The sequence below is a fragment of the Theropithecus gelada genome, chromosome 19, assembly GCF_003255815.1.
Source record: "Theropithecus gelada isolate Dixy chromosome 19, Tgel_1.0, whole genome shotgun sequence".
In the NCBI taxonomy this organism is placed as follows: domain Eukaryota; kingdom Metazoa; phylum Chordata; class Mammalia; order Primates; family Cercopithecidae; genus Theropithecus; species Theropithecus gelada.
Genome location: NC_037687.1, coordinates 18,445,086 through 18,465,194, shown reverse-complemented (window position 1 = coordinate 18,465,194; position 20,109 = coordinate 18,445,086). Strand labels below are relative to the sequence as shown.

The following is a 20,109-nucleotide window of genomic DNA, read 5'->3' as shown; positions in this document are numbered from 1 at the left end:
AAAAAAAAAAAAAAAAAAAAAAAAAAAAGTGGGAGTGGTGGCGTGCCCCTGTAATCCCAGCTACTCTGGAGGCTGAGGTGGGAGGATCCATTGAGCCTTGGAGATTGAAGCTACAGCCAACTATGATAGTGCCACAGCTCTAGCTGGACCACAGAGTAAGACCCTGTCTCAAAAAAAAAAAAAAAAAAAAAGGGAAGTAGGGGGACAGCAGATGCCAGCCAAGGCCACTGGAGCCAAGGACGAGCCTTCGTGGGGTGGGTGGCAGAGGAGAGGAGGATTGTGCAGGGTCCCACTGTGGAGGCGGTGGAGTGGTCAGGCCCAGGCTGGTGCGTGGCTTTTGCCCTGCAGCGGCCTGGAGAGGCAGGGAGGAGGGGAAGAGGAAGGTTTAACTGGGGAGAGGGAAGCAAGGAGGAAGTGCCAGGGTGACAGGAGGGACATACATGCCTACGGGGCAGGGTGAAGGAGAGGCGGGGTGAAGGCGAGGCCCGGGCCTGGCCGGGTAAGAGGAGCTGGGGGGTGTGAAACGGCCAGGGAAGAAGCAGGAAAGAGGGCCAGGCGGCCGCGTGGGGCTCCCAGGCTAACCTACGCTGGTTCTGGCCCCCAGGAAGCCACTGAGGAACGGCCTGGTGAAGGACAAGCGCTTCTGAATCCCTCGGCCCCGACCCTGTGGACCCGGCCCCACCCCGAATACCCCGGCCACGCCCCCGTCCTTGGCGCCCCTCCACCCCCTCCAACTCCACGCCTCTAGGGCAGTGGCCACCTCCCCTGGGCCCCCGCCCCCTCATCCTGCCTTCATTCCCTGGCCACGCCCCCCCAGGACCCCTGCCCCTCCTGGGACACCGACCCCGCCCTCAGCCCACTGGTCCCGGACCGCGGCGGACCCTGTGCACTCTCTGGCCAACACCTGGGAGGAAGATGCTACCGCCGCGGCAAGGTCCCGGCGGCCAACACCTCCTCCTCCTCCTGGTCCTCCTGCTGCCCTCGCTACCCCCGACCTGCGCCCCCGTCCCCCCAGGCCCAGCCGCCGCCCTGCTCCAGGCTCTCGGGCTGCGCGATGCGCCCCAGGGCGCCCCCAGGCTCCGGCCGGTTCCCCCGGTCATGTGGCGCCTGTTTCGACGCCGGGACCCCCAGGAGACCAGGTCTGGCTCGCGGCGGATGTCCCCAGGGGTCACCCTGCAACCGTGCCACGTGGAGGAGCTGGGGGTCGCCGGAAACATCGTGCGCCACATCCCGGACCGCGGTGAGTGGGGCTTTCGCTGGGGGCACTGGTCCTGGAGGTCAGACCTCGCGGGGCGAGCCTCGAGAGTGGCCCGGGGATGCCCGAGCGACTCCGAAGGTCCCCAGCCGCCCTGTCCAGGCTGCTAGCAACTTCGGCCACCGCACCCCACCCTTTCCTCATCCTCTGCACGCCAGGGACACGTCAGCGGGTTCCCAAGACCAGTTCCCCTGCTTGATGCTGAAGCCCTGCCCCCAGCCCACCCCCACCCCCGCCACTTAACACTATTTAATGCCTTCCTGCAGATGCCACCCCCACACCCTAGCATAGCTTCCCCAGGGGCCCAGGCTCTGGCTCATGTCTCCCACTTCGGTCACCCGTCCCTCCTATGTCCCCCGCCGAGGGCAGCCCACCACTCGCCGCAGGGCGCCTTCCTTGGTACTCATGCCCTGCCCCCACTCCATCAGCCCACCCCACCACTTCACACCCTTCCTACAGACAGTGCTTCCCGAGCCCCAGCGTTCACCTTCCTCCCTGTCCCTAACCGAGACCCCCATGGGCAGGCCGGGGACGCAGCGCGAGCCAAGTCCTGTCCCTACCTCCCCAGGTGCGCCCACCCGGGCCTCGGATCCTGCCTCAGCTGTGGGGCATTGCCCTGAGTGGACAGTCGTCTTCGACCTGTCGGCTGTGGAATCTGCTGAGCGCCCGAGCCGGGCCCGCCTGGAGCTGCGTTTCGCGGCGGCGGCGGCCCCGGAGGGCGGCTGGGAGCTGAGCGTGTCGCAGGCGGGCCAGGGGATGGGCGCAGGCCCCGGGCCGGTACTGCTCCGCCAGTTGGTGCCCGCCCTGGGACCGCCAGTGCGCGCGGAGCTGCTGGGCACCGCTTGGGCTCGCAACGCCTCATGGCCGCGCAGCCTCCGCCTGGTGCTGGCGCTGCGCCCCCGGACCCCTGCCGCCTGTGCGCGCCTGGCCGAGGCCTCGCTGCTACTGGTGACCCTCGACCCACGCCTGTGCCACCCCCTGGCCCGGCCGCGGCGCGACGCCGAACCCGTGTTGGGCGGCGGCCCCGGGGGCGCTTGTCGCGCGCGGCGGCTGTACGTGAGCTTCCGCGAGGTGGGCTGGCACCGCTGGGTCATCGCGCCGCGTGGCTTCCTGGCCAACTACTGCCAGGGTCAGTGCGCGCTCCCCGTCACGCTGTCGGGGTCCGGGGGGCCGCCAGTGCTCAACCACGCTGTGCTGCGCGCGCTCATGCACGCAACCGCCCCGGGAGCCGCCGACTTGCCTTGCTGCGTGCCCGCGCGCCTGTCGCCCATCTCCGTGCTCTTCTTTGACAACAGTGACAACGTGGTGCTGCGGCAGTATGAGGACATGGTGGTGGACGAGTGCGGCTGCCGCTAACGCGGGGCGGGCGAGGACGCGGGCCCAACAATAAACGTCGCGTGGTCTGCTCTGCTGGTCTCCTTGGACTCCTTTGCCTGGGGTTGGGGAGAGCGCCCCTCGGCCTTGGCGATCGGAAAGGCCTTTCCACTTCCAGGTCACTTACCCGAGGCCTAACCCGCCACCCCCGGGAGCCGTCCCGACAGGCCCAGGTGCTGCCCACGGGAGGGGCCCAGGGGCAGGGGTCGCCCTTCGTCAGTCCTGCAAGGCCGACCTGCCCTTTCTAGGCTTTGCCTGTCTCCCTCTGGCGTCCTTCACACCCCAACCCCTCACTCGGCCAGGGAACCCCCGCCCCCAACACCCTCCGCCCCCTGCAGTTTATCCAATCCTTGGTGTGAAGGCAAAACTGTTTAATATTTTATTGGTGACAAAAGAACTTAAATTGACCGAAAATCAAAAGTTACATTGCCTTGGTACGGTGCGCCTGGGTTTGTCAAGGCCGCTGCTACAAAGCTGGAGAACACAGCACAGGGCGAAGCAGAGGCAAAGCGGCCCAGCCCAACAGCCGGGATGGGGCAGGCAGCGTCCCTCGGGCCGCCGCGGGGTCACCGCAGAAGCCTACCCGGTGCGTGGTGCATGCCTCTACGCGGCCTACCGGAAGAAGGGGAAACCGAAAGCCCTAGAGCAATGGGAATAAATAAGAGTCCCTGCCAGAAGGAAGGTGGCCTGTGCGTCCCCGTCTGTCCCATGTAGAAGCTGGAATCTGGAAGTGTTCAGCTCAGGGCAAGTGACAGCCCCAGGCCCGGGCCAGGGCAGGCTGGAGGCCTGGCCGCCAGGCGGAATGACACCCCAAGCCAGGGGTTCGAGGGGCTGAGGCAGCTCTCCTAACTAAAATGACCCTCTGCCAACGACACCACACCCCCCAGCCCCTTCACACAGAACGCAGTAATTCCTGTAACTTGTTTCCTTACCCCCCAGAAGCAGCGATCACCCCCTCAGCAAAACTGCTGGCAGGCAGAGCTCCCAATTTGGGCTTTCGGTGTGCAGCGCTCCGTGTGTCTAACCAGTACAGGGACTGTCGATTCCTCCTGGGGACAGGGACAGGCCCTCTTGTCCTTCCACCAAATCTTCCAAAGGCCCCCGGGAAAAAGCCGTTGATCCGGGAACAGCCACCTTCTCGCCCCCTGGCCACAGGGCCAGTCCTAGCCAAGGCCCCTCGCAACGGGGCCAAAAGCACCTTCCTCACAGGTGCAGGGCCCTGCGCCGAGTCCGGGCGGAAAGCGGCTTGGCTTCTGAGTCCAGTGGAGAACGAGCAGCTTCCAGGCTCGGTGGGCGGCTACCCCAGAGGCCCGATGCCCCGCAGCAAGCAGCCACCGGAAGCTAAAACCAGCAACAAAAATCCTCCTCCAGGCCGCGGCACAGGTGTTGCTCCTCTTCTCCAGTGGCGCTGGCTTGTTCAAACTGTTTCTGGAAGCTTCTCACATCTCCCAGGTCCACCGCTAAGATTTTAGAGACAAACTTAGGAAAGTATTCTTCAGTACTCCTTTAAAAGAATCTTGAAAAAACAAACAGAAAAACCCCAAACACCCTTATTTTCTTTATATGAAGGCCCTCGGAGAACACAGGCAGCGCGACCTCGGCGCGTCTGGTAGGCGTGGACAGATGCGCCCTCCCGGGGCTCTGCCCTGCGCGCCGCCATCTTTGCAAGGAGCCTGCTCGGGCACAGAAATGCGAAGTTTTTTCCTGCTAAGACGTAGTCCCCTTTCAATCAAAGAGAAAAAGAAATAAAAGAACAGAGGAAAGGGCTACTCTGAGATGAGGGTCTTCCTCCCTCCGCCCTGGCCGCAGCCCCGGTGGGACGGAGCGGGGCCTCCTGGTGGCGGCGGCTCCCGCGGGCCGGCCCCTCCTCCGCTCCCTCTGCTCCTCGCCGCCGCGGGCCAGCAGGGGGCGCTCGGCCTCGGCTCCTCTCCCTCGTGCGCTCTCCCTTCCTGTCGCTCACACAGTGGTGCTTCAGTTTTAGCAGTGGAAAACAGGTATCCGTTTATTTTTATTTTTTATTACCCAGAATAAGATGCTGATGGACTAAGCCACGTTGCTTAGCTCTTCCGCCGCCACCTGTCAGGAGGGAGAAGGGCAGGAGGCGGTGAGAGGCGGCGCGCAGAGCCCCACAGGTACCCAGCGCACGGGACACCGAGGGAGAGCTCGAGCTGCTCTCCCCCACTCTGATGAGGAAACAGGTCCCGCGAGCAGAGGGCTACCCGCCAGGATGGGGTAGGGTGGGGTGCCTCCACATCCCTTTCCGTGGGGAGCCCTAGAATTCTTTCAAGGGGAAAGTGGGGCTGTGACTGGGCAACACATGGAGCCACCCTGACTGGTGGTGAAGGGCACAGGCCAAGCTGGCCCTGCGGGCCTGTGACCCCACTGGGGACAGCATGCATTTCCAGATACCACCCCTCCCCAGCAGCTCCCTGGAGACTGGGATGGGGCCAGGCCTGCTCCGGGGGGCTTGCCTTTTAGTACTGGGACAGCCCCGTCACCCCGCCATGCTGGTACGCCCTCTCTCCCTGGTACGTGGAGTCCTGCGAGAGCGCCACGTCGATTTGTGATTTAAACTCATCACCAAGGTAACTGTCCTGAAAGACAATGTCAGGAGGTAAGCAAGCCACAGGCCAAGGGTGCTCACATCCACCCAGCCCTCAGCAGCCCAGAGAGGAGAATGGAAAATCCATCCCCAAATTAAGACCCAGGAGATCCACTCTGATGACCCTAGCCCAGGGACAGGTAATTTGGACAGTGGACATGGGCCAGGCCAGCTCTCGGGCTCTTCAGAGGGCATGTTCCAGGTGCACAGCCCCACTCTCACTCAAGCAAGTCCTGTCCCAGGGCCGCAAGAGGGCTCTGTGCATGGGGCGGGCTCACCTGGGACAGCTCCGGCTGGGAGAGGCCGGGCTGGCTCATCTGGGAGGGCTGGCTCATGGAGATGTAGCCCTGCGTCAGGGCGCCCTGAGAGAAGGGCTGTGACGCCACATCCTGGCTGGCTTGGCTGTTGGGGAGGTTGGTCTGGCTGGGCCCAGGAAGCCCAAAGCGGTTCTTCTGGCGTCCCCCACGGCCAGTCTTGCCTTTCGGGGTGCCTCGGCCTGAAAGACAGCAGTCCAGGGTGATCCCAAGGAGGCCAGGGCCTCCCAAACAAGCACACCCTCGAGAGCTCTCAGGAGGGCCACACCCGGCCACAGCCATGGATGCTTACCTGCAGCGGGCCCATTGGCTTGTCCAAAATAGCCAGGCGGTGGCATGGGCGGCATGACCAGGTTGAAGGGGATGGGAATGTTCATGGCAGCCACGTGGCTGGGGCCGGCACTGATCATGCCAATCTGGTCATGGGTCTGGAAGTACATGCTGGAGGGCCGGCCTGCAAATCACAGTGGAACACAGCAGGTGTCATCTGCCTCGGTCAAACCCTGGCGATGCCCCACCCACCCCACCAGCCAGTCAGTCGGAGCTGCACATCTGTCCTGGCTCTGCCCAGGCTGAAGATGCAGATTCGCCGGACTCCATGTTGACTACAGCAGCCAGCCTGGGGCTGGGTGCTAGGGCAGGCACCTTCCCCTAGAAGAGCCTGCTGGGAATCACTGGCCTACACAGATCTGAAAATCAGGGCCGGGCATGTTGGCTCAAGCCTGTAACCCCAGCACTTTGGGAAGCCGAGGTGGGTGGACCACCTGAGATCAGGAGTTTGAGACTAGCCAGGCCAACATGGCTAAAAACACAAAAATTAGCTGGGCGTGGTGGTGGGTGCTTGTAATCCCAGCTACTTGGGAGGCCAAGGCAGGAGAATCGCTTGAATCCGGGAGGCGGAGGTTGCAGTGAGCCAAGATCGCACCACTGTACTCCAGCTTGGGTGACAGAGCAAGACTGTCTCAAAAAAAACCAAAACAAACAAAACAAAAAAAACCCCCCATGCAAATTGGCCACGTGCAGTGACTCTCGCCTGTAATCCCAGCACTTTGGGAGGCTGAGCGGGAGGAATGCTTGAGGCAGGAGTTTGAGACCAGCCTGGACAACATAGCGAGACCCTGTCTCTAAACATAAAAAATAAATGAAAATTACCCTGAATTTACCAAAGGAAAAAAAAATCCTTTTTATGAAAATGTTCTATTTGTACTACATGCAGTCCCTGCCCTACCAAAAGGCAAGAAAAAGCTAACTAGATTGATCACCAGGAAACACAAATAAACTCTGGCTAAAGACAAACACCCCAGGGGTGCTGTGGGGCTAGAGATGTCCTGGGGGCGGGGAGGACAAGGGAGCCAGGCCCTGCCCTTGAGGGGAAGGAAAGGTGGGGCACCTAAAGCTTCAGCCATGGGAACAGCCAGCATCCTGCTGTGAGGACAAGGGGCCGGCCGGTCTCCTGCCGAGCAACTCACCCTGGCTGCTCCGATCATAGACGGAGCCTGGGATGATGGCCTCCCGGGCATCATACATGGCTGTGGTCATGAAGCGGGCTCCCTGCGAAGGTTTAGATAGGTGAGGAATTTGTCATCTCAACAGAAGGAACAACTTCCCATGGGCCGGTGGCCTGGGAGGCCTGGGAGGCAGCAGGTATGCAGCTGTGGGGTGTTGACACTGTGCCAGGGGCTCTCCCTGGAGACAGGAGAGAGCTGTTGTCTCACGGCCTCTGGGTCTCGCCTGCCCTCCTCGGCAGACCTGGGCTGATGCTGACCCTTGGGCCTCGGCTCAGGAAACTTCATATTCCCTCACCACCAGGGAACCCCGGGCTTGAAAAGCTTCCAACTCCCGGCGTCCCAGGTCCCAGGCCCCAGGCTGCTGCATGCGGCACAGCGGCCCTGAGCCCAATTCCCAGAGGCCACCCAGGACTCAGTGGCCCTGAGCCAAAAATGCCACACACGGCTTGGGAGACAGGAAGTGGGCTGGCCCATCCTCCCCTAGGAGAGCCCTCCCTCAGCTCACAGGCACATGGGCCAAGCTGGCACATTCCCAGCAGTGTTTCAGGCCCGGGTTTCTCCTTGCTGCCCTGCTGTCCTGCGCAGACGCTCACCGGGTTGATGGTGTTGACCAGCTTGCGCGGCTTGCTGAACTGCATGAGGCTCTCGCGCAGGTTGTTGAGCGGCCCCTCCACCAGCACCTTCTGCTCCTTATAGTAGTTCAGCAGGTGGTTCCAGAGTGGCTGCTTCGACAGCGCCTTCGGGTTGCCCACGATGATGACGCCGTACCTGCAACAAGGGCACAGTGCTGAGGACGCAGGTGGAGAGCGGCCTGTCTCACGGGATGGTCCAAGAGGCAAGGCTGCATTCACTCACAACCCAAATCCAAGGCAAGAGAGGCGTGGACCAGGCGAGCCAAGGCAGCAGGCAGGCTGCCAGCCACAGGGACAGGCCCCAGAGCCCAATGCCAAGCTACTGACCCTGCACACGGGTTGATTTTGTGGCTGACTCTAAGCAGCCCCATGGCAGACACCTGGCTAGGTGGATACGTTTGAAGACAAGACCTGCTGTCAAGAGAGTCGGCCTTCCAGGCACCAGGGCACAGGTGGCCCCACAGGGTCCCTGGCAGGCTGGGGCACTGACCCGATGCCCAGCTCCTCTAGCCCACCTCATGCAGCTGTGGGGGGGCCCACCCAATACCACCCACCAAACAAGAGCACGCCTTAGAAAGAGGAAGTAACCAATGACAAAGCCATGGTGACCTACAGGAGGACTACTGCGTATGTGAGCTGGAAGGAGCGCCAGGTTCTCTCCCTATGCTGGGTGGAGCCACGGGCCAGGCCCCCCGGACTTCCAGCTGGTGAACAAGTCCTTGCTGTCTAGTTTTTTTTTTTTTTTCTTTCTTACTTTCTTTGGAGTCTGAGTTTTGCTCTTGTTGCCCAGGCTGGCGTGCAATGGCACGATCTCGGCTCACCACAATCTCCGCCTCCCAGGTATAAGCGATTCTCCTGTTTCAGCCTCCCAAGTAGCTCAGATTACGGGCATGCACCACCACGCCTGGCTAATTTTTTTGTATTTAGTACAGACAGGTTTCACCATGGTTAGGCTGGTTGAGAACTCCTGACCTCAGGTGATCCACCCGACTCGGCCTCCCAAAATGCTGGGATTGCAGGCATGAGACACTGCACCTGGCCTGATGTCTAGTTGTATGTGGGATGACAGAATGGATCCCTTCTGCTATCATCAATTCACAAAAGTTGTATTTTAGAACCAAAAATAGTGGACAGGACCAAAATTTACAGGCTCTCTAAACAACTTGACAGACACACACCAGATTTATCTGAATCAGACCAGAAGGGCCTGGAAAGATACGTCCTGCTGGGCTGAGGCACAGGGGCCACAGCAAACCCCCAGGACACGGAAACAAAGATCTCTCCAGTGAGACATTGTTTCTCAACTGCTGCTTAGAGCCCTCTGACCTCTGGCCCTGGCAACCCCCAACCCTAGCCCCAAATTCCCTGGGAAGTAAGGACTGATGAGAGCGGCTGGGCAGCACACAGCAGGCAGCCTCCCTACCTTGCTCTGGTCAGGGCCACATTCAGACGCCTGGGGTCATTTAAAAACCCAATGCCTTGGTGCTCGTTGGCCCGCACACAGGACAGGATAATGAAGTCCTTCTCGCGTCCCTGAAAGGCGTCCACACTGGCGATCTCCACCTCCTGAAAGGGAGCTTTATGGTCATTATCGGCCAACAGGCGGCCTTCCCAGTCCCCGCAAAATGCAGGAAATACACCAAGACCCACCCTCAAATCCCACCCGGGAGCTTGGGGCCTGGCACCTGCTCCATCGCACCTAGGGGATGTCCTGGCTCTGCTGTCATTTTGCTTTGTTTTCTTTTTTTAGAGACAGGATCTTGCTCTGTCACAGGCTAGAGTGCAGTGGTGCGATCTCAGCTCACTGCAGCCTTGACCTCCCAGACTCAGCTGATCCTACCTCAGTCTCCTGAGTAGCTGGGACCATAGGCACATGCCACCACACTCAGTTACTTTTTTTTTTTGGTGGAGATGGGGTCTCCCTACATTGCACAGGTTGGTCTGGAACTCCCAGGCTCAAGCGGCTCCCCTGCCTCAGTCTCCCAAAGTGCTGGGACTCCAGGTGTGAGCCATGACACCCAGCCTGTTCTCTTTTAGCCATGGGGATTTGTTTCTCAGCACTAAGAGCACAAGTGCTCATCCCAGAGAACCTGAGCCGGGCTCAAAAACAGAACAGAAACCACTGCCATGTAGCCACTCAGACTCGGCACTTGGGCTCATTTCCCCGTGGAGGCAGAGCTGTGCCTCCTCCCCACACACCCGCAGTAGGCGTTTCATCCGGGTGTCAAAAAAGGTGTGAACACCAGTCTCCACAGCACAACATCTACTGCGTGGCAGGCACAGACCACTCCCATTCCACCTTGGACTTGTTTCAACCGTCCCAAGAAAACACCTTGATGTGCCAATCTCAGCCCATGTTTCTGATCCTTGTGACGTACTTCTCAAAGTCTCTGTCCTGACCATGTGGAATTTCACAAGGACTGTGGGGATGTGCTGTCTGTGCCCTCCCCAGAGGGTGGACCAGCTGGTGCTTCCTGGGCCACTCTGAGCTCCAGCCAGGATGGGTACCTCTTGGGGGGGGTAAAAGTCAAGGGTCAATACCCCTGAATGGCCCCGGAGACCGAGTGTGCCCATGGGCGCGGAGCACCTGGTAGAGCTTGGTGTGCAGGGAGCCGCTGAACTGCATGTACTGCACCAGGTAGGAGCGCTGGCCCTCGTAGGGCGTGATGATGCCAATCTGGTCCGGCTTGGCGCCCGCCTTCAGCAACTTCGTGGTGATCTTCTCCACGTTCGCAGCCTCGGTCCTAAGAAACCCAGGCTCTCAGTGCTGGGCTCCACCTGTGGGATCCCGAGCCCTGAGGCTGGAGGCTGTGAGGGGTGCAGACACACGACACCCTGCGGGAAGGCAGCTGCCATCACTGGTGTTTGCATGGCTGAGCTTCCCCAGCCTTCACCAAGGAAGTCTTGAGGGGCAGAAAAGGCTGCCATGTGGGATTAGCAAGTATCTGCCCAATAAAAAACAAGTACAATGGAAAAGGAGGCAGAAACAATACGGTTTAGAGTCTAAACAGCAGATGAAAGTAAAAAAAGTCTCAGTCCCATGTTAAAAATAAGTACAATGGGTCAGCAACCTCTCAAGCTGTCCCCAAGGCCTGCAGATGCCGGTGGGCCTGTCCCTGCTCACCTGTTCAGGTAGGAGGTGCCCGAGCTGGCTATCTCCTCTTGGCCCTGGGTCACATAGAAGAACATCGGTTTATCGGGCTGAGGCCACTGGAAGTCAAATCCCTTCTTCACACGATCCGCTGTGAGGGGAGGGAAAGAGGTAACACTTCAAAAGCCCTAGCCCGCCTCAACTGAGTTCAGACACAGCGCAATGTAGATGCCACACCAGCGCTGCAGGCCCTGGGGCAAGAGACCTCGATCTGTGAGGCCCTGGTGAGGTCACCTGAGCTGGTCCCCTGGCTGGAGATGGCCAGGATTGAGCAAGATTGAGCAGAGGCCACTGAGAGCACCATGGCCAGCACAGAGTCTCAGGAAACAGGAAACGGTCTCAGCCAGAGCTTTCCTGCAGCCTGGATCTCTGGCAACCCCAGGATACAGGCTACTCTCCTGCTTCCTTCCAGAAGCTTGCCTTAACGGCTCCACAGCCCCTACAACTGACTTGCATGTGACACTGCTAAGTCAACTGTGTCCCCCTGCCCTGCAGCCTTGCCCATTCCTGCTGAGGGCCTGTGGACTGCTGGCTCTGCCTCTGGGCTCCCTCCTGGGCCGGGGCCCAACACTGCAGCTGGGGGGCCGCAGCGTCCTGCTGTGTGAGCAGCAACTTTCTTCGGGCTCTTCGCACTCATCTTGGCTTTTCTGGGCTCTGTGTGTTTCCTTAAAACTGTAAAACCAGCTTCTCAATTCACACGTGCCCCCCTCACTCTACTGGGAGCTTCGATCAGTGTGAGGAAACTGGTGTTTTTGCACAGCACCAGCCTGACATGGACAGAGGAAGCCAGACACGCCAGCACACACCGTATGATCCCACGTCGAGCTGAAAATGAGGCCAAGTGCATCACTGTTGTTGCAGCGAGCACAGGGGCCGCCGGATGAGCTCAGAAGTCCCTCAGCCCAGGGGCTGCTGTGGATGCGCACCCCTGGACGGTGGCCACCTGCAGGGATGAGGCGGCTTCTTGCAGCTGGTCAGGTGGTTCTGGGTTCAGATGCTGGCTATCCAAATATGCTCACTTAGTGACCACTCACTGAGCCAGACACTCGTAATGTGGCCACATGTTTACACTTCAATAGAGAATTTCCTAAAATATACTTACTGGGTGTGAACTACATGCTGGGCATCAATTAGAGAGCAGTGTGCACCAGCATCTGCCCTCTGGGCCGATGCCCTGGGGACCATGAGGGGTCTGAGCCTGCACTGAGCCACGCCTTTCCCAGCCAGTGCTCAGACACACCAGCACAAGCGAGGTCTCTGCAGCCTTCTGTTTTCAGCCTTGCCATGCACTGGGAACAGCGGTGTCCCAGCGATGTCAACAGTGGCATCAACTCCCACGACCTACCACTCGGCAAAGAGTGGTGCAGCCCAACCCGGGGGGTGGGCTCTGAGCCTCACTTTCTCCTGTAAGTAGGCCTGACAATACCAACCTCACAGGTTTGGAGTTCACGAGATGCTGTATTGGCAGCTTTCAGGACCCTTTACACTCTCAAAAGTTAGGGAGTCCAAACAGCTTTTGTTTATTGGATAACTGTATTCCCTAAACTTGGAAATTTTTAAAAAATGTATTAATTCGTTTAAAAATAACCCATTACACATTAGTTATTTCTCCAAAAATAAGCTAAATGAGAAGAGTGGTCCTGTCTCCCGTTTCTGCGAATCTCCTTACTATCTGGATGAATCGGAGGCAGCTGGGCCCTGGGATCTGCCTCTGCTCAGTCCACCCTCCCGGGCTCCGGGAAAGCCGGGCCTCATGGATGCCTGTGACTGGAAAGGGAGATGGGTTTGTTTTTACAGCCTTTCTGCATGGCTGGGAGTCTCCAGCCCTGAGGCCACATCAAGCTGGGCAGAGGTGGGTTTCCGCAGGCCTATGACAACTCTTTGCCACTCCATCCCCATGTGACTTCGTGACATTCTGCATTGGTCATTCAAGAAGGATCTCCCATCAAGTAGGTCTTCCAAAGGCTGACACATTTCACCGGCAATGGTGGAAACAGTTCATCTGTTACCCCCACAGACCTCATTAGAAAAGTCTCTAGGTGTTGGTTGCCAAGCTCATGGCAAGCGACGTTAACGTTTTCCAAAATTCTAGTTTTCACTTGAATTTTACTACTGTAACAGATGTTGCCACTTGTTCTCTATGAAGCGATGAGATCGATCATTTTTGGAAAAAGTCTGCCCAACACCACGGGGTGAATACCCAGGGTGTGTCCACAAGGCCTGCCTTCAAGCACCGGCACACCCGAAGGTGTCATGAGAAATTCTATCTGGTCGCAGCAAAACACTCAAGGCAAGATGTACTGTTCACTTCCTCATCCGGGGTGTTTCTTACTGTGATCCCAGCACAGTCCGGCTGCTCCGAGCCAACTCTTGCAGAAGTACCAGTGAGTCACCAGCAAGCATCGGCAGAGTGAAAAAGGGCAGCTGAGGCCTCTGTGTTATACAGGGAAGCCAGACACGGTCTTGCAGACCCCAGGGGCCCAGGCCCCGAGAATGACTATACTTCAGGAAGCACTGAACACACGGCCCACGTTAAGGCCTGGGCTCAGCATCCCTAACGCCTGTCCTTGCTGTTGTGCATGCTGCCACATGAGCCTTGGATGAATTCTCAGGCAATGACTGAGTTTTACAGAGGACACAGGCTCCCCACATGCCCCAGAGACACCACGTGATCTAAGACCATACCACCAAGACCTTGGGCACAAAGTGCCCTGAACTCAAGCAGTGGCTATATGAAGCCACTCAGGGGAAACTGATGGGCCAGTTCCTTCTCCCCAGGCCACATTCCCTTGATGCCACTTCTCCGCAGAAGCCCCTGCCCCAAGCAGAACCCGTTACCTGCAGTGACACCATTCTGGAGGGAGCCCTCGTAGAAGATGTTAGACGGGAAGGCGCTGAGTGCAGGGTGCATCCGGTACTGGACCTGCAGGCGGATGGGCCGGATGCCCAGCACCACCAGGCGCTCGAAGAGCGACTGCGACAGCCCGGCTTTGGCCGCCTTCTTGCACATCACCACTGGGCCCAGTTGGCAGTGGTCACCTACAAGGATCAGCTGTAGGGAGAGGGGCCCCCACAAGTCAAGAAGTTCAGGTGTGAATCAGTCTCAACACACACTAGCGAGGAAGTAGGGGCCCCGGGGTGCACAGGGCACCACCTGGCCACAGGGGCATTGCTCACCACACACGCTGGACGTGCAGCTGGCAGACCCCACCCTCTACAAACCCCTCAGGGAGCCCTGCGTGTGCACACATTCTGCTGAGCATCCTACATCAATACAGGGTGTTTTAAAAGACAAACACCAAGAATCTCACACACGAGTTTTCACACAGGAGACAGTAGGGAAGAGAGCCCACCTGCTTGGCCCCAAGGACCACGGGAACCATGCACTCTGGCTCAGTGGCCTGGGTGCTTTCGTCGATTAAAATGGAGCGGAACTGCATCTTGGCCAGTCTTGGGTCGCCGGCGCCCACACATGTGCAGCAGATGACATCTGCATTCTGGGGAAGGGTGCAGAGGCATCAGGGCACCTGCACTGTAAACGCCACCAGACCCCGGAGGGCAGGTGGGACAGGACACAGAAGCTCTCCTGTTTCTCACCCTCCCTGACACTATAAAAAAACAAGCTGTCCCTCCCGGACAAGATACACGGTCCAGGCTGTGGTGATTACCAACTTTAAAGGTCCTTAAACGGTCACGTTTCACAGAAGGCAACCTCTCCACACCAAGGGCTCTATGTCTCACGACAGCCTTCAAGGGGCAGTGCTGAGCTGCTGAAAGCTGCACTCAGGCTGATTCCAGTTCAGGCTGGTGGGTTATGAAAGAGCAGGAGTGTTCTAGATCCACTGCCAGATCCCAGTGGAGGCTGGGAGTGGAGACTCCCTAGAAGACCGTGTTCCAGGCAGCGAGATGTCCCTAATTTACTGTACAACTGAGCGCAGAGAGGCCAGGTAGAGAGCATCTAATTTCTCTTTCCAGAAGCAAAGCAACAATTCAAACAGGTGCCTTGGCCCAAACAAAAACCATCAGGCCGCCAGCCCACAGGCCCTTTTACAGGCAGGAGGGGCACTCACCATCAGCAGCTCTCTCTCCGCGGTACGCTTCAAGGCCCGGTACCGCTTCTCGTCGGCAGACGACAGCTCCCCAGTCTCATCTTTCAGCTGCTGCAGCTTCTGCAGCTCAGGCATGCTGGAAGCACATGCAGGTCAGCGGGGCACCTGAGCTCTGTACATGTCACCTGCAGCAGCTCAGGGACCAACTGGGAGGGATGGACTTGATACACACCTGTCCATGTTTCTGATCTGGTTGTGCAGGGCCAGGAAAGACACTGGGGAGTCGATGGCCTCGCGGCTCTTGGCACAGAGGCGCACGACCTTCAGCCCCGTCTGGTGGATCTTCTCTGTTAGCTGGTCCACGGCGATGTTGCTCGGAGCACACACCAGCACCGGCCTGCAACACCATTCAGGCAGCTCAATGCTTACCCAGAGGAAGCTCGGTGAATGTAATAAGCCAAGACTCTGTTTTTTGAGACAGGGTCTTGCTCTGTTGCCCAGGCTGGAGTGCAGTGATTTCAGCTAATTGCAGCCTCAATATCCTGGGCTCAAGCGATCCTCCCACCTTAGCCTCCTGAGTAGCTGGGACAACAGGTGCACACCACTACCCCCAATTAATTTCTGAATTTTTTTTGTAGAGACGTCTCACCCTGCTCAGGCTGGCCTTAAACTCCTATCATTTTTAACAGGCAGTAATGACACAATGTTGAAGGAGCTCAGATCCAGACAGCCCAGCCTTCACAGCTCTACCAACCACAAGCAATGCCAAGGCTGGAACCTGCACCCTCCCGCCATGCTATAAAGTGCCTTCACAGTTCTGAGACGCACACAGAACTCACGCTGCTGCAGCCACGGCCCCCTGCCCCCAGTCATCTACACCAGTAGCAGACCTGGTTACTAAAATGCAATCCCAAGGCTGCAGCTGACACGAATAACGTCACATGGAGAGCGGTAGGTGCTACAGCGACACTGTCCGCCAAGTGCTCTCCCCAGTATGACAGAGCCCGAGGCTCCTGGCAGCAGGCCTTCCATCTGGCTACCCTAAAGACCTCCCAGGTCTCGCCCACAGGGGCCGTGTCAGTCCTACCCGTTGCCTTGCCGGGCCAGGTGGTAGACGATGGTGGCCGACGTCACTGTCTTCCCCGTGCCTGGCGGGCCCTGGATCAGGCTCAGCGGTCTTTGCAGCACAGTCTTCACGGCATAAACCTTCAATACAAGCGGCCGTTAGGGGCAGCCGCCGCTTGTGTCCCGGCCCATGGGCGAGGCCCCGCGCGCTGAGGACGGCGCACACCTGGGAGTGGTTGAGGTCGGGGAGGCCCTGCGCCGTGAAGCGCTTGGGCAGCTGGCACTTGATGATTACGTCCTCCACCTCGTGGCCCAGCAGCTTGTGGTAGATGTAGCCGGACACTGAGGTCTCGTCCACAGCAAACGTTTTCAATGCACTCTGCATCCTGTGAGGAAGGTGTGGGGTTGGCTACACGCACAGTCATGGCCGCCTCACCAGCGTCCTGAGTCTGCAGACCTGGGTGGGGAGCCCCACTCCACAGTGATGGGGAGGGCTCATAAAGATGCCACGGGTGGCAACCAGGGATCGGGGGGCCGCGACGGGAGGGGACGTACCTGTCAAAGGAGGTCGACTTCCACACAAAATCCACCTGGAAGTTGTGAGTCACCTCCACGGGTGCACCCACGCTGCTCCGCAGCTCAATGGCAATCTCATCGCCATAATCTGTGTGCTGAGTTAAGTTTGCATCCTTGTCAAAAGCCAGGCTGACCTTTCTGGGTCGCCCTTGGTACATATTCTTTAAATGGCGTTTTAAAATTTAGTTACTTAAGACACCACTGGTTCTGCACCAAACGCTAAAAACATGCAGCCAACACCAGACCAGAAACCAGAAGGAAAGCGTCCTTGAGGACAGAATCTACCTCACCATGAGCCAGTGTCCCACCCCCAGCCAGCCTGAAGTTCCTCCTTGCCACCCCCAGGGCCATCTCCCGGCCACCCATCTAGGCCCCTTTCAGAGATGCAGAGGGCGGCAGCGAAGCCACCAGCGCTCACCAGCAGGGAGCAGCCACATCCCGGGCCCCAGAACCTCACCAGGAGCTCCTGCACATGTGGCCAGCAGGGGCAGGCAGAGTTCATGGAACCCAGCTTTGGCCATAGCAGCTCTTCTCACAGTTCCACAGAAACAACACTCCTCCCAGTACGGCCAAGCACCGGGCTCCGCATACACAAGCAACCTGCCCTCCAGGAGGCTGTGGCCGGTAGGCAACACCCTTCCCTCAACCCCGAGCCCCAAAACCAGTCTCACGTGTTTAGGATGAGCTTGTCAGGCACAGGGTGGGTGTGGGACATGACTCTCTCTACCCCTGTGGAGGCCACCACTGAACGGTCAGGCCCCAGCAGCTTTGGCCAGCCACCAAGAGGCCCAAGTCGGACCCGTGGTGTCTTCTCCGAGGACCCCTCCCCGCCCCAGGCCTCTGATTGCACCTGTGCCTTACAGCTGCTCCACCATGGCCGGCAGGCTGCGTCACCATGAGGTTACTGCACATTCCCAAACGTGGCCTGGGAGCAAGTGAGTGCTCACAGGGTCTGCATGTGACCACTGGCTTCTGGAACCTCCGTGTGCAGAGTCAGCATCCAGGTAAGGCGCTCCTGCAGCCACATTAACCTCCAGAGTCAGCCCAGGGACGCGTCACACAAGCAGCATCACCAATATCACCACCATTCGGGCAGAGGGAAAGCAACCATACAACCAGCTGTCCCAGAAGGTGAAGGCCCTGCAATTCCCCTAAGAGCAGTGGAGGCCAGTGCCAGCCAGCAACTACCACAGAGCACGAGATGCTGGCCCAGCGACGAGCATCAAATCCACGGTGGCCTCCATCTGATGCCCCCCAACTTTCCTCTCCCACCAGCCAGCCCCACCCTCTTCACATGAAGGATACTATCAGGGACCTTGATGACGTGGCCGATCCCTTTCCACAGGGGCGCAAGGTCCCCTTTGTACCGCAGGCATATCTCATCCCCCTGCATGAGCCGCATGTCTTGCGGTAAGAAAGTGAGAGAGGTGGCCATTTTAACCTGCGCCGTCACTTCCACCAGGAAGAGTTCAAATTAAGGGGCACTTTACAAGGGTGGAACTAGGAATTTTATGCTACTTATGGTCACAAATATTTTAAAACTTAAAATCACCTCTTAACCAAATTATGACTAAATCCTCATTACCAGAGTCAGTCTTGGGCAAAGTGAAGTAGGCGATTCTCTTCTTGTTAAGGCCCAGGTCCCACCTGACCGTGATGTTATCTTGAGTCTGAGCACATGAAAAACAAGAGCCCCGGTTAGCCTCCAGCACATGCCCGGGCCTGGCCTCCACATGCCCCAGGCCCCATGAGGCGGGCCCTACAGCAAGCCTCTGCCGTGACAGCGGGCGCCGTGAGCGGCACCTGACAGCCCCAAATGCCACCAAGGGCATATCTGAAAGAGAAGCCATTAGGAGTCCCCAGAACACACACAGGCCGATCCCGTCTGGAGGCTTCACCACACACCAGAGGCCTCCGTGGCCAGGGAGCAGCTGCTGCGGGAGGGAGGGAGAGAGAGGAGGGGAGGGAGAGAGAGGAGGGGAGGGAGGGAGGGGAGGGGAGGGAGGGAGGGGAGGTCAGAACTCCGGGGCTCCCGTTGCCTAAATGTGGTCTTCACAGGGATCACGCCCGAGTCTAACTCCTGCAGCTGTGGGCAAAGCTGTGGACCCCACTGGGAAAGATGTGTTGGATTTAAATACAAAACACTGAGGCTGATGTCAGCTCTGAGGGCGGGGGCCCAGACCACCAGGCTGCCAGGCCTGGATCCGCAAGCTCCAACTCTCAGGCGTTGCAGCTGCAGCCCACGTCAGCTCCCACAGCCTAGAGAGAAAACCTCCCTTTGGAAGCCTGAGGAAGAGAGCTGTGAGAGTCAGAGCCCAGCCCAGGCCAAGCCCTCCTGCACACATCACCTGGGACTCCTTCAGCTTCTTGTCATAGTCGGCCTCCAGCTTGACCAGGGGCCCGAATATGTTCTGGTACTGGTAGGCGTCCTCATACCGCAGGAGGACGTGCTGCGGTTCCTCGTCCACCCCCGGCTTCTCCAGGTCCTCCAGCGTGGCAGAAGGGTTTTCCTAGAAGACAACAACACTCGTCCTGTTTTTCCCTACATGCAAACGAACGAGGGTGCAGAGGCACCAGAAGGATGGAGCACACATGCCGCTTCTGAGAATGGGCCACAGTGGGTGGCATGGAGGGGTTCTGGCGCATCTGCAAGGAAAACCCTGGGAACAGGAACTCCATGCCACACTGGGAGCTGCACACCGGCCTAGCCCGTGCTTGGGCCTCAGCTGCTGCTCCTCACCCCGGCAGGGTTCCGGTACTTGGGTGAACCTGCCTACAGAGCCCCAGGCACCAGCCTGACACACTGTCCACAGCAGAGGGCACCTTCAGAGCTGGCTGCTTCCTCCGAGCACGCCCGGCTTGTGAACGAGAGCAGCTAACCCTCCTCGCAGGCTGCCACAAAGACCACCGGTTTATCTCACTGTGTCCACAGCCCGGGAAGCCCGTCTCCCACGTCTGCTAACCCTAAGCCAGAACCAACATGGGCCCGCAGCTCTTCCCCTGGGGGCCAGCTCCCTCAGTGAGTGCCATGCTGGTGGGGACAGGACATTATCTGGGCTGTTCAGATATAAACGGGAATCATGAAAATCATCTGGCAAACTGAAAATCCAAGTGGAAAGGTACTCGGCTGAACAATGCTTAAAAAATACTTTTTTTTTTTTGAGACGGAGTCTTGCTTTGTCGCCCAGGCTGGAGTGCAGTGGCGCGATCTCGGCTCACTGCAAGCTCCGCCTCCCGGGTTCACGCCATTCTCCTGCCTCAGCCTCCGAGTAGCTGGGACTACAGGCGCACACCACCACGCCCGGTTAATTTTTTGTATTTTTAGTAGAGACGGGGTTTCACCGTGTTAGCCAGGATGGTCTCGATCTCCTGACCTCGTGATCCGCCAAGATGGTCTCGATCTCCTGACCTCGTGATCCGCCCACCTCAGCCTCCCAAAGTGCTGGGATTACAGGCGTGAGCCACCGCGCCTGGCTTAAAAAACATTTTAACGGCCGGGCGCGGTGGCTCAAGCCTGTAATCCCAGCACTTTGGGAGGCCGAGACGGGCGGATCACGAGGTCAGGAGATCGAGACCATCCTGG

General features: G+C 58.6%; 3 protein-coding genes across 4 annotated transcripts in view; 2 read left to right on the top strand and 1 right to left on the bottom strand.

The window, feature by feature from the left end:
* Positions 1-677, top strand: part of CERS1 (ceramide synthase 1) — a 23,845-nt gene extending 23,168 nt beyond the window's left edge. The window contains exon 7 of the mRNA XM_025369232.1: positions 605-677. Within this exon, the coding sequence (XP_025225017.1) occupies positions 605-647 (43 nt within the window). The 3' untranslated portion in view covers positions 648-677. The remainder of the gene's footprint in view (positions 1-604) is intronic.
* GDF1 (growth differentiation factor 1) overlaps positions 1-2,662 on the top strand; it is a 25,235-nt gene extending 22,573 nt beyond the window's left edge. Inside the window, exons 7-8 of the mRNA XM_025369231.1 lie at positions 605-1,240; positions 1,824-2,662. Of these exons, the coding sequence (XP_025225016.1) occupies positions 916-1,240; positions 1,824-2,611 (1,113 nt within the window). The 5' untranslated portion in view covers positions 605-915 and the 3' untranslated portion in view covers positions 2,612-2,662. The remainder of the gene's footprint in view (positions 1-604; positions 1,241-1,823) is intronic.
* A 323-nt stretch (positions 2,663-2,985) lies between these two features.
* Positions 2,986-20,109, bottom strand: part of UPF1 (UPF1, RNA helicase and ATPase) — a 38,681-nt gene continuing 21,557 nt past the window's right edge. The window contains exons 6-24 of one of the 2 annotated variants that reach the window (XM_025366935.1): positions 18,875-19,036; positions 18,079-18,196; positions 17,832-17,930; positions 16,506-16,614; positions 16,177-16,336; positions 15,973-16,091; positions 15,118-15,282; positions 14,907-15,021; positions 14,190-14,333; positions 13,675-13,888; positions 10,810-10,927; positions 10,273-10,429; positions 9,109-9,251; positions 7,647-7,821; positions 7,015-7,096; positions 5,838-5,999; positions 5,510-5,727; positions 5,101-5,223; positions 2,986-4,705 (exon numbers count right to left, since the gene is read on the bottom strand). In XM_025366935.1, coding sequence (XP_025222720.1) covers positions 5,104-5,223; positions 5,510-5,727; positions 5,838-5,999; positions 7,015-7,096; positions 7,647-7,821; positions 9,109-9,251; positions 10,273-10,429; positions 10,810-10,927; positions 13,675-13,888; positions 14,190-14,333; positions 14,907-15,021; positions 15,118-15,282; positions 15,973-16,091; positions 16,177-16,336; positions 16,506-16,614; positions 17,832-17,930; positions 18,079-18,196; positions 18,875-19,036 — 2,580 coding nt within the window. In that variant the 3' untranslated portion in view covers positions 2,986-4,705; positions 5,101-5,103. The remainder of the gene's footprint in view (positions 4,706-5,100; positions 5,224-5,509; positions 5,728-5,837; positions 6,000-7,014; positions 7,097-7,646; positions 7,822-9,108; positions 9,252-10,272; positions 10,430-10,809; positions 10,928-13,674; positions 13,889-14,189; positions 14,334-14,906; positions 15,022-15,117; positions 15,283-15,972; positions 16,092-16,176; positions 16,337-16,505; positions 16,615-17,831; positions 17,931-18,078; positions 18,197-18,874; positions 19,037-20,109) is intronic. The other variant, XM_025366936.1, reaches the window with a different exon arrangement.